Here is a 15389-nt window from a genome sequence, read left to right as displayed (position 1 = left end):
CTAGATGTGTGTGTGTGTGTGTGTGTCTCTCTCTCTCTGCATTCCTTTAATAACACATGCTTCTCTCTATACTTCTAGAATTTTGGAAACTAATGCACATATGCCTTCTCAGTGCTGGATCTTTGCTCTTTTTTCATTCCCCACCCTTAACATATCTCATCTCTAGGATTCTTTTGAGTGTTGAATTTAGAAATTACATAAGTACTTTAATGGTAGAAAAAAATGTGGGTTTAAAAAGTTCTACTAGAAGCCTTAAACTTCTACGATCCCCCTTTGCAAAAATCACCCATTGTTACCATACCCAAACAGGGGTTACTATGGGCCTATGGACCTATGGGCCTAAATTAGTACCATACCATAGGCCCATAGTACGGTACCTATGGTACTATGGTACTAAATTAGTACCATATCATAGGCCCATAGTACGGTACCTATGGTACTATGGTACTAAATTAGTACCATACCCTAGGCCCATGGTACTATGGGCCTAAATTGAACTGTCACCATAGAATATTGTACTCAGAAAACATTGCTCTGTACTTAAATGAACACCATATTGCCTTTCTCGAAAAGTGAGTTCGTGATCTTTGTGCACTTAACCAGGAACATTTTTTTTTTCTCCTAGATGTTTTAAAAAATAGCACAACTACCCACTGGTAATCTCCAGGTGTCTAGAGAATAAGTGATGCCCTCAGAAAAGGCTGTATTCTACATATAATTAGGTGAACTCCTCACCCTTTGTGCCAGAAAAGTATATTGAAAGGCTTACCAGTCTGTTCTTCCCAAGCATCACTAAACAGAAAAAGGGAAATTTTTTAAAAGTTAACAATGTTGTTGTTTAATCTTATTTCTCCATTTCTAAGGCCAGGTTTTCAAAGGTCCAGATTACATTTGTTCCTGCAGTGGATTGCATGTGCGAAATCTAAAGACAGTTTTTGGCCCTTTAAAATTGTCTTCACTCATCTGCAACCTGAATTGAACAGTGTTTAATTTTTTGAACTAAGGGGACTGATATATTTTTAGGAGATGTTAGAGAACTGTATTTATATTCTATGTAGTTTGAGGGTTAGTAAAAATGTAGAATGTAAGCAGTCATTTTAAGCTCATAAATCTAACAGGTATTGGGGGGGGGGGTTGAAGTTGTAGTTATTTTATGAAAAATGGCAAAAGAATACTTTATCCATCTCACTTATGGCAAGACATAAATTGAAGCAGCAAGTTAGCCGTATTCTCATTTTCCATTTCTATATTGTTATATACTCTTAAATATTTAAACACACAGGAATTTCATGTCTCAGCCAGCCTAAACATTATTAACTTCCAGTAAGCCATTTATAAAGCCAACACTTCTTTTTGAAAATGTTTCATAAGAATCTAAAGTTTTATGTACTTTAGGGACATTCAGTCATCTGTCTTGAGTATTAGGTCTCTGATATATGTGCATAGCTTCCTGTTAACTTAACGGAGAAATTTGAATATCAGCTTACAAAGCATATTGCAAATTCTTTGCGCATACCTAAGATAGTCAGGTGCCACCCATATATTTAAATCCAAGCTTTATACAATAAAAAGTATTTGTGAATTCATTTTCAATTTTCTAGCAGACTGGTAGAATCCAGGGAAGTTTCCACTACTGTTGCATGTGAGAAAATATGATATGTTGTCCTAAACTAAAATAATGCACAAATTGATGCCTTGTGAGATTTAACTTTGTGTATAAAAGTCAGTGACACCATGTTTTTCTTTTCCAGGTAATGAGTGGCTACTTCAGGGACAGAATCCATCTGGAGAAATTGAGGACATTTCCCATCAACCTCTCATCTCCTTGCAGTTACCCAGTAGCTGCCTGTCATCCGAAGCTGTACTGTCTATCAAAGTGTGCCTCTATTACTGTAGCAAAGACAGCAGTGCCTGTATGATGAAAGGAATCTCATTCAGTCAGCTTTTACAGATAGCTGATACAAACCAAGGTAGCACAGCTCAAGTAGAGCTGACATATGCATTTTAACTAAACCAAAAACCCAACAGATGCACACTCTAGTTTTACTTTCTAACATTTTTATAGCCAAAAAAAAATAATAGATTTTTTTCCTCGTCTTCCAATAGAATATGAAGAGTTCTAAAGCATAATATGCTTTGTAAGATGAAGCAGAAATGCCTAGTGCTGAATCAAGAAAAATTGTAATGGTATCTTGGTCCCTTTATTTCTTTTTGTTGTTGTGTGAGCAGTAACATCCTTAGACTTTGTCTGTTGACTGTTGTGAATAGATTGGGCCTAGGCAATTTTAAGCCATGAGCAACAATTTTAAGAGTCCATTTTTGAAGGACCAGTATTACATTGTGATATTACTGGTATTCTTTTGCACTGCATACTGTAGCAACGTCAACATTTATTTGGGGAAGAACAACTGCAACTTTCCTTTTTTTTACACCCTCTGTTTTTAATAGAATGTTAAAAACTTGATTTTTGTTTCTGCAGATCATAAAAGAATTATTTTTCTTATTTTATGATGGAAAGCATTTAAAACATGTAATATATTTTGAAAACGCAGGGCTGTTTGTTTTTGTGCAAATCAAGTCTGTTTCTTGAAACGAGATATTTATGCCTTATTTGAAGAGCGCAATTGTGTGGAAAAACTTTTGGGAAATGAACTGTTTGAGGTCACATAGAAATGTTACATAACAATGTTAAACCACAAATGTGCCTATATAAAATTGGCATGCAGGAGTTTTTCTAATTAGTGTTTCCATTTGTATTTTAGAGAGTAGAGTGTAAATAATATTTGTGACTCTAACTTGCAACCATTAAATGTCAACTATTTCTCTCAAATGAATAGTTTTCCTTTCATGTTTTTACAACTCCTCTGTGAATAGTATAAGGTTCCTAATTCTGCAAATACTTGTGCTCCTGGGTAACTTTATACACTTAGGGCCTGATCCAAAGGTCTTTGAAGTCAATGGGAGTCTTTCTGTTGATTTCAGTGGGCTTTGAATCAGAACGTTGTGTTCAGTAGGGCGACTTATATGGTAATTAACTCGTGCATGTGTTTGGAGGATCTGAGGCCTTGGCTACACTGGAGAGTTGCAGCGCTGATAGTGGCTTTACAGTGCTGCAACTTACTCCCCGTCCACACTGGCAAGGCACATACAGCGCTGTATCTCCCTGGCTACAGCGCTGATTGTACTCCACATGGACGAGAGGAATAAAGAGAACAGCACTGCTGCTGCTGCAGCGCTGGAGTGCCAGTGTAAACAGCAGTTAATCTTACTATGCTGTAACTGACCTCCGGAACCTTCCCATAATGTTTTTAACTAAAAACTCTTTGTTTTGTTGTGATGCCTCTCTTTGTTTTGTTGTGAACTCAGGGCTCCGGGAGCTGCTTATCTAAAACACAAACACTGCCACTGTTTGCTCGAGCAGAGGCAGGTAGGGAATGTCCACAGCTAGTGTTTGCTTGAGGAGAGAAACAGCACCGCGGAGGGGAGGGAGTCTGTCGGAGCAGCTGCTTATCTGGTCTGAAGGCTATTTGCATCTAAGAGTGAATGAGAGAGGGGTGGGGGAAGTGGTCAGAATTTGCAAGGCAGGGAGCTGACACAGTGTCGGCTCCAAAAATCCACACTCTCTCCCCCCCCACGCTCCCTGTCACACTCCACCCCACCCCCCCTCTTTTGAAAAGCACGTTGCAGCCACTTGAACTCTGGGATAGCTGCCCACAATGCACCACTCCCAATACTGCTGCAAATGTGGCCACACTGCAGCGCTGGTAGCTGTCAGCGTGGCCACATTGCAGTGCTTTCCCTACACAGGTGTACGAAGACAGCTTTAACTCCCAGCGCTGTACAGCTGCAAGTGTAGCCAAACCCTCAGCCTTCATTAGCAATCAGTACTAGTCTTCTCTTCCAACAATGATACTGTAATACAAAATTCTGTTTGCTTCAAGCAAGATTCCTCAGGCGAGTAAATATCCTTCGTTTTCTTCACTATCAATTGTCACGGTAAATGGCATAAGTAGATTTCTTTACATGGATTGGATGGACTCCTGTTGACTTCAGTGGTATTTGCCTCCGGCACAATACTCTAATCACAAGGTTTAATTCTGATAAGAGGAAAAAACCCCAACAAAATAGACTTCGGCTTTCTAATGTGCAACATGAATTTGCACATAGTTTTAGAATAATAACTGTTATAAAGTATATTTTAGTATGTGTAAGTGAATGATATTTTTAATAGCCCATTCTCCTAAAATAGTCAGAATAGTTCATAGCACCTGTTAGTAAATGGCTGAGATAATTTGTTGAAGGTCTTTCCTGCTCTGAAACTGACTAAAATGTTGCTTGTGAACTCTGAGACTTTTGTTTTAAGGGAACAATAGAGAGTGGCTGGCTTTTCCTTCCCTCTTAAAATCAAATGTCAGCATATCTGTGATCTGGAAGCTCTCTATTAATACTCCATCAGCAGTGCTAGGGTTTGAACATTAATCTTTTAAGCAGCCGCCTTCACCTATGCTTTCAGGTTCTTTAGGACAAGCCAATGAGCCTAAGTGTTATTTTAGTGTTTGAAATAGACAGAAAAATTGGCTTCTGGGTCTACTTGCTGTTTGCAAATGATATTTGCAGGGTTAAGGAAAAGATATTAAGAATTTACCAGTCCTTATAGTTATATAACAAAAGCTGTGCTCTTTTTAAAATATATATTTATATATAATTTACATAAAAATCTTGGATAATAGCCAGGAAACCTGAGTTCTACTTCCATCTAGTTCATAAATTTTTTTTGTCACCTACAGATAAAACCAAGTATGAGCTTCAGTAGTTAGAAATGACACATCAGACTATTTCTGTTGTCTTGAGTATATCATTCAGCCAAATTGGACTGTTCTCTGAATTTTAAGATAATTAATTCATATTTGTCCATTCGAGTTGGTCAGGATAATAAAAATGTGAGCCAGTCGTTTTCCTAGATTAAAAAAATTTGTACAGAATTAACCAGTCTGTTATCCTAAAGTGTCACTTTTTTGAGCTTCTTGCTTTAGAAAAATTATCTGTGTGTAGCTCTTATTTTATTTAAATGTAATGCATCAGAGCTTTCAATATAGTATTACAGGTATTATTCTCTGCCTAAAGGTGCATGTATAAATTGATTAAAGGGCCATACCCTGATTTTTAAAGCTTCCACTTCTTTTTCAGCTATTACTAATTTAAAACATCTCTCTTTCCAATATGCATTTATTGGGAAGAGAGATTACTAAACCACTGGGATTACCGGCACAGGCACATAAATTTGAGGTCTAGGATCAGGGCATAACAGATCTTTGAACACTTTCATCATGGTCGACTTTAAGTTATCCTAGTTTTGGGAAGCAGCTTACATATTAGCAATAGAGGCTAGGAGTTGTTGTGTTTTATTCAGAACAGTTTACTTCTTTCTGTAGAGGAGAAGTGTGCAGATTGCAGCTGTGGGTGGAATCTCAGTGCAAATTGTAGGGGAAGGGAATTTAAAGGCAGTGTAAGTATAAGAAAACAGGCCAGAGCCAAGAGTCTTTGATTAAATTTATGACTATTTGCTCACCTCATTGCACTCCACAAATTATCTGTGCAAATAAATTGTACCCATTCCATTTTTTGCTTGCCACAAAGCTGGAAATCGTCCTTAACTACATCATTGAGATAGTTTCACACCAAAAATAGAAAACGTATTCCCCCCAGACGCAGAGGATGCACTCTTGTCTCAAGCAAGCACTTCTCACCTATTCCTTTAAAGGAAAAACTTCATTTTTCTCCCAGAAATGCTACATATTGTGCATACTGATCCCTGCACCCACAATTTCCTTTGTCCCTGCTTCAGTTCAATTTGTAGCTCAGAGAAACTTGCACTCACTTTAATTACTGTAATGCAAATTTTTGTATGTCTGTGATATCTGTAGGAAGTTAGAAATTTTGCTTAGAGCAGCCAGAAGGCTAAGAAGGATGGTCTAAGGTTAGGGACTCAAGTTAGAGAGACTTGGAGTCAGTTCCTATGTGACTTTGGGCAAGTCACTTGATCCACTCTGTGCTTCAGTCCCCCATTTATAAAGAGCAAGGAGAGAGGCCACAGCCAAGGATGTGGCTCAGACTTCTGTTTTTTAAACCATCAGTGAACAATGGACATCCATCCATTTCACCCCACAGATCAAAGACAATGACTTCACTCTGATCTCAGTTACAATCATGCAAATGCAGTCAGTGGAGCAATTATGGATTTCACATGCATTTTTTACCTCTCTTCACTGGAGTTACTCTGGATTTATACTAGTGTTACTACCATCAAAATCTGCCCTATTACCTCTGACCTACCAAAGGAAGATCTCCAAAGTTGCTTCAAAACCTCAACCTCCCACAAAGCATCCCAATACACTAGACAAGGTTATGCTGAATAAGTCTTGATTTTATAAAATAAACACTTCAGTCGCTTGGTTTCCAAAATATACCTTTTTTCTTTTACTATTTTGTTGCTGTGTTGGTTTCATTATTACCAAGGGTTGACACTTGTGTCACAGTTGGGAAGTTTGAAAACCCTGGCTGTGAGTTGGGGAATGTTGACACAACCATTGCTATTCATTGTTTGGTGCATGTCTTCTTTGCTGGCCTGCTTTTCTCGAGTATACCAGAGACTGTTTTATCCTACCCAAGGCCCCAGCGCTAAGCAAAAGCATTGCAAACCAAGCGACTGAAGGGTTTATTTTATAAAATCAAGACTTATTCAGCATCTATGATGTATCTATGATGGTGAGCTTAAAAAAAAACACTTGTAAAAATACACTGGTAAGTCTGCTTCATTGAAATGTTCTGCACTTAACATTTTGCAAAGGAATGCACCCATCTAGCCATGCAAAATGTTTCTCTTTTCTGTTTAGCCTGTTTAAGCTACAACATTTCTGTGAAACCTGACAATGGCCAATAAATCACGATGATTTAAAACTGGGTTGGGGATATTTAACATTTAAAGAAAAGAGAACTCATTTTTTCAGTTTTTTTTTGTAAACAATCATCTGTGGTTTTAAACCACACAAATCAAGAGTACACTGTTGGGCTGTGATTTACAAATTAAAATATCATCTCGTAATGATAGCAAAGTGGAAGGAGCAGAACTGCTGCTTATGTTGATGTAGCTTCCACTTTAAACTGGATTTATAGAAATAAAAACATTCTTGGCCTGATCCTCTGCTGTTCTATATCAACGTAGGTCCCTCGAAGCCAACAGACTGAGATCTGTTCCTCTGTGTTTTTAATATGGAAACGTGCATGATGATTGTAAAACTCAATGGGTTAAATCCTGGCTCTCTGGAAGTTAGTGGCAAAAATCCTATTGACTTCCGTGGGGCCAGGATTTCACCCCTGGATATTGGAAGTTTTTTTTTAAGTGATGGGGTTGCGTATATATAAAATATAAATTATGGTAACTATTAAAGGCCAGATCCTGAAATGGCATAAAACAATATAACTTCATTGAGGATCTGGCTCTAAGAAGCGTGTCATATTTTAGCAATGTTGAAGACCAGATTTTCACATCTAAACACCTTGATAAATGTCCCTTAAGTCTTTCTTTTTGATTTGTTCTTCCCTGAGTATAAAAAGTTCAGAATTCCTTTTGGGACATTGATGTTAGAATAGAGTAGTATTTGTTGTCACATCTGCTATTCCAAATATAATGCAGCCAGACCCCTTTTTAAATGTACATATTACAAGATAGTTATGTATTAATTGGTACAGAACCTCGGGAGAATTGAATTAAGGGATCTCCATCTGCAACCAGATGTGTAAGCTCCTTACACTTAGCGTTGTGTGTTTGAATTTTCTAACATCTTTTTAAAAAAACACTGTAATCCTAAAAATTATCTTTTTTAAATACAAAGCAAATGTACTGTCATATCCTGGAAGAAAAGCAATTGCTATAGTAGATGTGGTGGCTTCAGAGATGAACTCTGATGGATAGACAAACAATGATTATAGATAAGCGTGAATTTTCTCTGGCTGTTTTCATTAAGATCTGGTGCCTCCTCTAAAGCTTTGTAAAGCATTTTCATGGAAAAATAAATGAATATATATATTTTCTTTCTAAAGCGCAGCTTGCTTGATACTTTTCTCACTGAGGTGGACATGGAAACAATGAGACACATATTGTTTGCCATAGTATGATTACGTGCAGAAGCTGCAACTTTATTAAAAGCATCAATCAGTGTGGATTTTAGCTGGGTTCTACAAACAAGGGCAAATAGGAGGGCAATGCCCCCTCTATGCCCTCAGGCCTGCCCAGGGACACTGGCTGGAAGTCAAAGTTGCATCCCACTTCCCTCAATGCAGGAGGTAGGAGAAATTAGGTGAGGGAAGCCACATGTTGGACAAGACATAGCGACGTACTCCCTCGCCCTCCATTCAGCATTTTGGAGAACCAGCTTTGGGGGTTTAAAATACATGGTCACAACTGTGGTCAGTAACCACATGGGCTTCTTGAGCATGGCTATGTATAAGTCTGTCTTGGTGCCTGAGTTAATGCAGTCCTCTCTCAGTTGGAATTGGGTTTTTAGGACCATTGATGAGGGCCAGAACAGGGGTGACGATCTCATCTATTGTGAGTCATGGAACACTTATGTATTTAGCACTATAGCAATATCTTCTTTTTCTCTTATATGCTAAAGGTATTGGAAAATGATAACCATGCTCTCAATTAAGTCTCTCCACACTTTTAATATCCTAAGCAGTTGCAAATGTTGGATTAACCAGACCACATGGGATCATTCACACTCCCGATAGCCACCCAAGAGAGCATATATATGAGGGCTACCTAATTTACTAGAGCAAAACAAACCCCATAAAATCAAGGAACAATTAGATAAGAATGTAAAGATTGCAATAGTAAAATTATCAGTGTTTAGCCAATCTTTAACCTCAAATATGCACACCAGGTAAACTCCTACATTAGAACTACAAGGTTATTTTTGGTCTTCAAAACTTAAAACTTCTGTTGCAATGACAGTAATTTTGAAAATCAGTGCACTAAGGTACCACGTGTCGGTCATTCTTGAACGTTGTCTGTGTATCACATGCCAAGGCAAGGGCAATAAGTCAGGTTTAACATCTTATTTATATCCCAGGGCTTGGCAAGGCAAATTACTCCCTTTGTGAAGATCTGAACTCAAAATATGAGAACTCATGTAAATACTGAGCACTTCAAAGGTACAGTCACTTTTCTCCCTTTCTTGCAGGTGTGTGTAAGTAGTTTGCTGGATCCGGGCTTACTATATTTACTAATGATTTGGGAGAGGGGAACCTCTAACCTTTATAGATAATTACAGCAAGCAAGCAAAAACTAGGCAGTATTATTTCTTTTTGAGAAGCAACAATTTAGCTCTTACTTGCAAAGTGCTGCTGTCTGCGGAAAAAGTTATGAGTAGGAGCAGTTTTGCAAGCTGCTGTGCTGGGCACTCCATTAGACTTGAATGAACATTGGCGCTGCTCAGAACCTAGAAAGTTCATTTTAGGGCTGTAACAATGCCAAGAAAGCTATGAGCATATTAATAAAAAGAATAGAAGTTTACATTACATTAGCACAGAGGTGGCCAACAGGTGGCTCCGGAGCCACATGTGGCTTTTCAGAGGTTAATATGCGGCTCCTTGCATAGGCACCGACTCCAGGGCTGGAGCTACAGGCGCCAACTTTCCAATGTGCTACAGGATGCTCACTGCTCAACCCTTGGCTCTGCCCCAGGCCCACTCCACTCCTTCCCCCAAGGCTCCCGCCCCTTCCCCTGAGCAGGGCTGGCGCCAGGCACCAGTGCAGCAAGCAGGTGTTTGAGGCGGCATGTCCAGGTCTTCAGCGGAAATTCAGCAGCTTTAAGTCCCTCTCAGAGGGAAGGGCCTGCCACCAAATTGCCACTGAAGAATGAAGCAGTGCAGTGGAGCTGCCACCGAAGTGCCGCCCATTGCGATCGCAGCTTCTTTTTTTTTTTTTTCCCCTTTTCCAGCAATAACCCTGGAGCTGGCCCTGCCCTGAGTCTTCTGCGCCCTTGCTCCCCCCCCTCCCTCCCCTGAGCCTCCTGCCCACCACAAAACAGCTGATTGCAGCAGGCAGGAGCCGCAGAGATGGGGGGTTAGGTGCTGATCAGCGGTGCTGCTGGTGGGTGGGAGACACTGGGGGGAGGGGGGACTGCTGATGTGTTACTATGGCTCTTTGGCAATGCACATTGGTAAATTCCGGCTCCTTCTCAGGCTCAAGTTGGCCACCCCGTGTTAGCATAATTCACTTGTTTCTTGTTTTTAACTAATAAGTGTTTAACTTCAGCCAATGTAGAAAATTCTTCAGACATCTAGAAAATAAGCAAAGTTATACTAAAGCAAGCTTTTTAATGAACTAAGGTATGATTCTGACCTGGCAGCTTGACAATGCGTTTGCAATGCAATTATATGCCAGAGAAGTAGCTAATAATATTTCATCTTTTTTCAGTTTAATCCTTTCCACTGTAAACTAAAGAAAACTAATTTGGGGTGGGGGGAGGAATTCACAGTGAAGCTTCAATTTGTGTGTGGGTGTGGAATATTTGAAAGTTACATCTCAGCACCAAAGTCTCAGGCAATCTCCTTCAAAGAGAAGAAAATTCAGCTGGAGGTTGGGACTACATAAACTAAACATTTTGAGGCCAGATTGTCAGGTGGTCTAAATCAGTTCCATTGAAGTCAATGGAGCAACGCTGATTTTTACCAGCCAAAGATCTGGCCCAAAAGTCTACCTGTCTCATATTTTCAATAAAGAATACAGTAGATTGAGGCATTTTCATCTATTTGCAACTGACATATTTCAATCAATACTTAAAAGGACATTTTGAGTAAATTTGATAATTTTATATTTTAAAAAGTGCATAATTTATAATGATCAGTTGGGGGTTAAAAATAAATTCACATCCCTACAAATCTTCATCTTTTCTATTCAGTATTTATTGCTGGTTTCACATGAAGCTGAAATTGGTGTGGTTTAGTTGTTTGTGCTCTGGAATTTTCAGTGGCATCACTGGCTGACATTTTCACATGTAGATGTCTAAAGTAAGACATGTGCATGAAAGTGGACTGATTTTTTCAGAGATGTTGAGCACCCACCAAAGTCAGTGACTGACCCTTTTCAGAGAGTTGGGCTTAGCCTTGCCTGTGATGGATCAACTACTGCCTTCGACCCTTGCTGATTCAGATCAGGTAGCGCAGCTGGGGAAGAGGCGTGATTTCTACAAAGGGCTGAGCTCTCAGTTCGGGAGGAGAAGGGTAAGAAGGACATAACTGACTGTGAGTGGCCTTGAAAGGAAAGGGTAGCTGAGGAGAAGGATGGTCCCATGGCATGGCAGGCCTAGGAAAAAGCCTCAGCAGCATGACATGAAGGTAGATTGATAGTAAGGATCCACCCTGGGAGAACCTGGGGGAAGGACTTCAGCAAAGAAGACCTGTGGTCAGCAGCTGAGGTAGTATCTGGGTCATTAATGAGACAGTCCAGAGGGTCAGCATCCGAAGAAGCGGGTGGTAGCCCACGAAAGCTTATGCTCAAATAAATTTGTTAGTCTCTAAGGTGCCACAAGTACTCCTGTTCTTTTTGCGGATACAGACTAACACGGCTGCTACTCTGAAACCACTCTATGAGAGAGCAGGGTGGAACGGTTGCCCAGAAGGGATGCAAGAACCCCTTGTTTTATGTTTTCTTTAGACCAGAGACTGCTTCTCGACAGAACCTCCCTGAAGGAAAGCAGGACTGTTGGCAGGACGAAGAAGGAAATGGAAATGGAATTGCTTCCACAGTGGGCCACAAAGGTGGGTGTGGAAGGTGGGAACAACGCACTGACTCTAGGTGCTAAATTATAGATCTAGGTGCCTTTAGTGCTCTACTTAATCCATGCATTCAGATGTGTCTAATTAGCCCATAATTAACAGCTGAGAATCATTCACTCATACAACAGATGTTGGAACATGCTTTTAAAAATTTTCATTTTTAAATAACAAAATTCGGCTACTAGGGGCTCAAGAATCTGACTTATAGTCAGAAAAGCAAAAGTGTTTCAGGTTAAAGGCAAACTGTGATGCTGAAAAGTATGGGTCCCTTTATAGTGCTTTTATGATATATAAAGAGAGTGTCAAACTTTTTTTTTTTTAATATATTCAAAATAACAAGTCCTGACTTCCCTGATTTTGCTGGAAGACTGGCACTTAACTTCAAGAATTGTCCAGGAAAATGAGGACTCAGGATCTGATGATGTTTTTTTCTCATATAAAAATCAATCAGAAACAAAACTTTTTGAGACTGTCTCTCTAGACCTTTTAAGGAAAAGTACAAAAAATAACTATAGGGCCTCATCATACCACCTTGATCTGAATGCAGCTGATCCCATGTGTCTGCAGGTGTGTTCATGGCTACAAGAATGGTGGGGGAAGGGTTCCTCTGGATTAGCACATGAGAATGAGGTGGGGCAGGGAGAGAACATGGCAGTTTTGTTATGTTTGGGGCCTTCTGCTACCTTTATGGGTAGGATCAGAGAGCATTTGGCTCTTAGAAGTATTGTTTTATCCTCTCTGTAGAATCATTGCTGCATTTTGTTCCAACCAAAACCCAATCTTTGGCACTGGGTGTTCTGGTTTTACCGTATTCTAAACAAGTGGAAACTAACTTGCACATATTCTCACTGTGCATGTTTACTGGCTGGTACCTCTTAATGGAGATCAGTTATTTCCATAGAAGTCTGTAACTCGAACAAAACATCTTTTAAAAAAAAATAAGGGGGAAGGGATTTAAAAGCAGGAATAATCTATTAATTCTGTGAAATCTTGCTTCCATCACTGCAGCTGTAGGCTCTCTCCCAACGGTGCATGTGCAAAACTCCCAGAAGTTTCAGCGATACACAAAATAAACAAAAAGATGCCTCCCAAACTGGTGGGCTTAAATCATTAGTCCAGTAATTCTGCAAGGATCTAGGGCAGTGGTTCTTAAACTTTTGTACTGGTGACCCCTTTCACATGGCAAGCCTGTGTGTGTGACCTCCCCCCACCCCCCGTATAAATTAAAAACACTTTTTTATATATTTAACACCATTATAAATGCTGGAGGCAAAGCGGGGTTTGGGCTGGAGGTTTACAGCTCGTGACCCCCCAGGTAATAACTTTGCGACCCCCCGAGGGGTCCCGACCCCCAGTTTGAGAACCCCTGATCTAAGGAGTTCAGTTGCATGAACATCCTCCAGATTCAGCCCATAGAGGGAACTAGATATTTCATCTTGCCTTTTAAGATCTGTTTGATCACACGCTGGAAAAAAATGTCACGATTATCCAGGAAGGTGGGAGTGTTAGGTTTGTTTAGTTTGTTCCTGTGGATAAGGAGGAAGTTTTGCTATTAATCCACTTTTAAACAGCATAGGACATGCATGCACACTGGGTCTGATCCTCTTCTGGGGTACAGCCACTTTGTTTCATGCTGCCAGCCAATTCAGGGCAAACAGCCAAGTTAGTTGCTCAGAGGAGAGTCCCCAAAGCATAGCAGGATCCTCTAGGCTAGTGACATACTAGGGACAGCATAGAAGCTACTACGCCACCTCCCTACCTGCTTGGATGGGCTGGGAGAAAGTGGTACAGCGAGGATGACCCTATGGAACAGTTGGCTTTTATAAAGGCCCATTGGGACTATTGTCAGCCAGCGCAACTCAGAACCAGCATCAGGCTTCATTGTTGCATCAGGAATCAGCCCACGCCCAGATAGCAAAGGATTTTAAGGGGGCACAAAGGCAAGCTTTGCACACACCCCTCGTGAGTTGTGCTGTGTGATCCTCAGGTATGGCCATAAGGCTGAGCCAGTCTGTAGGACCTTTTATAGAAATGTTTTGGGCCCACGCAGGGAGAGTTGCACAAAAGGATTACATGCATGTCTTAGACTGTTTAAGGTGCTTGGACATTGTGGTGGTGATTCTGTTCTACTTAAGTTCTTATCCTGCCCTTGTCACCGTAGTATGTGAGCCCCTTCCTGTAGTGCGTTAAATAACATGACTAACGTGTGTCATACCTGGTCTGTTCTTTCTCTCATCCTCTCCCCCTGGGGAGAATTGCATGTGCAATGAAGTGTTTTATAGGTTTGTGGGTTATTTTTAATACATGTACCTGCAGCTGTAGGTATATATTAGGGAAGACAAAATCAAAGATGCTCATCTGACACTTGGAGCAGAAGATGGTGAGGCTTGTGTGTTGGTTCTCCTTCGAATGATTGCTCATATCGATTCCAATTAGGTGTATGTGTGCTGCATGCACAGCCATTGGAAAGTTTTTTCCCCTAGCAACACCCATAGGGTCGGCTGTGGAGCCCCCTGGAGTAGTGCCTTCATGGCACTCAATATATGACCCCCTAAATTCCTTATTACCGTCCGTGACAGTCGTTGGAACTGTGGCATCTTGCTTAGCTAGTTCTCCATGTTTCCCTTGCTTGTTTTATAGTAGTTGTTATAATAGTTGTTCTAACATTTCTTTAATTCTTGTAGTTTATTTTTGTTGTAGTTAGTAGCAGTTGTGCTGGGGGGGTTACCCTCCGTCCCGACCGCTTTTTCTTGGGAGGGCTTTCATGCCCGAGTCACAGGGATTCAAGTATTGCTCCAAGCCCATGCCAATGAGTGACCCCCACAACTCTTGTCTGAAGTGTCTAGGGGAGGCTTATCAAGCCGATAGGTGCAGGATTTGCAAGGGGTTTCATCATAGGACCAAAAAGGAACGCAACTTTCGCCTCAGAACTGTCTTACACGGTTTTCCACAAGGATAAGGTGCAACTCAAATTGCCCCCAGCCTTCTCCTTAAGGTGGTGTCGAACTTCCACACTAGCCAGGACATTTTTCTACCTGTCTACCCTGAAGCCTTCTACCTGAAGCCTCATGCTAGTCCCCAGGAGCAGCAGCTACATTCCCTCGATGTCTGGAGAGCCCTAGCTTTCTACATCGAGCGCACTAAGCCATTCAGAAAATCAAAACAGCTATTCGTAGCAGTGGCGGACTGGATGAAAGGCCTCCTGGTCTCATCTCAAAGAATGTCCTCATGGATCAAGTCCTGCATCCACCCTTGCTATGAGCTGGCCGGGGTGCCGATTCCAGCTCTTACCGTACACTCCACTGGGGCCCAGGCCTGGTCAATGGCGTTCCTAGTCCAGGTATCGATCCAAGAAATTTGCAGTGCAGCAACTTGGTCCTTGGTACATACCTTCCGCTCACACTACGCCATCGTCCAGCACACCAGGGATGATGCGTCTTTCAGTAGAGCGGTGCTACAATCAGCATTCCTTAACTACAACCCCACCGCCTAGGTAAGGCTTGGGAGTCACCTAATTGGAATCGATATGAGCAAGCACTCAAAGAAGA

General features: G+C 40.9%; 1 protein-coding gene across 1 annotated transcript in view; it reads left to right on the top strand.

The window, feature by feature from the left end:
- The window catches only part of NHLRC2 (NHL repeat containing 2), a 60569-nt gene extending 57739 nt beyond the window's left edge, over positions 1-2830 (top strand). The window contains exon 11 of the mRNA XM_050958979.1: positions 1752-2830. Within this exon, the coding sequence (XP_050814936.1) occupies positions 1752-2008 (257 nt within the window). The 3' untranslated portion in view covers positions 2009-2830. The remainder of the gene's footprint in view (positions 1-1751) is intronic.
- Positions 2831-15389: the final 12559 nt, after the last annotated feature.

Source organism: Gopherus flavomarginatus, chromosome 6 (genome assembly GCF_025201925.1).
Source record: "Gopherus flavomarginatus isolate rGopFla2 chromosome 6, rGopFla2.mat.asm, whole genome shotgun sequence".
Taxonomy (NCBI): domain Eukaryota; kingdom Metazoa; phylum Chordata; order Testudines; family Testudinidae; genus Gopherus; species Gopherus flavomarginatus.
This window is presented reverse-complemented; position numbering and strand designations above follow the sequence as displayed.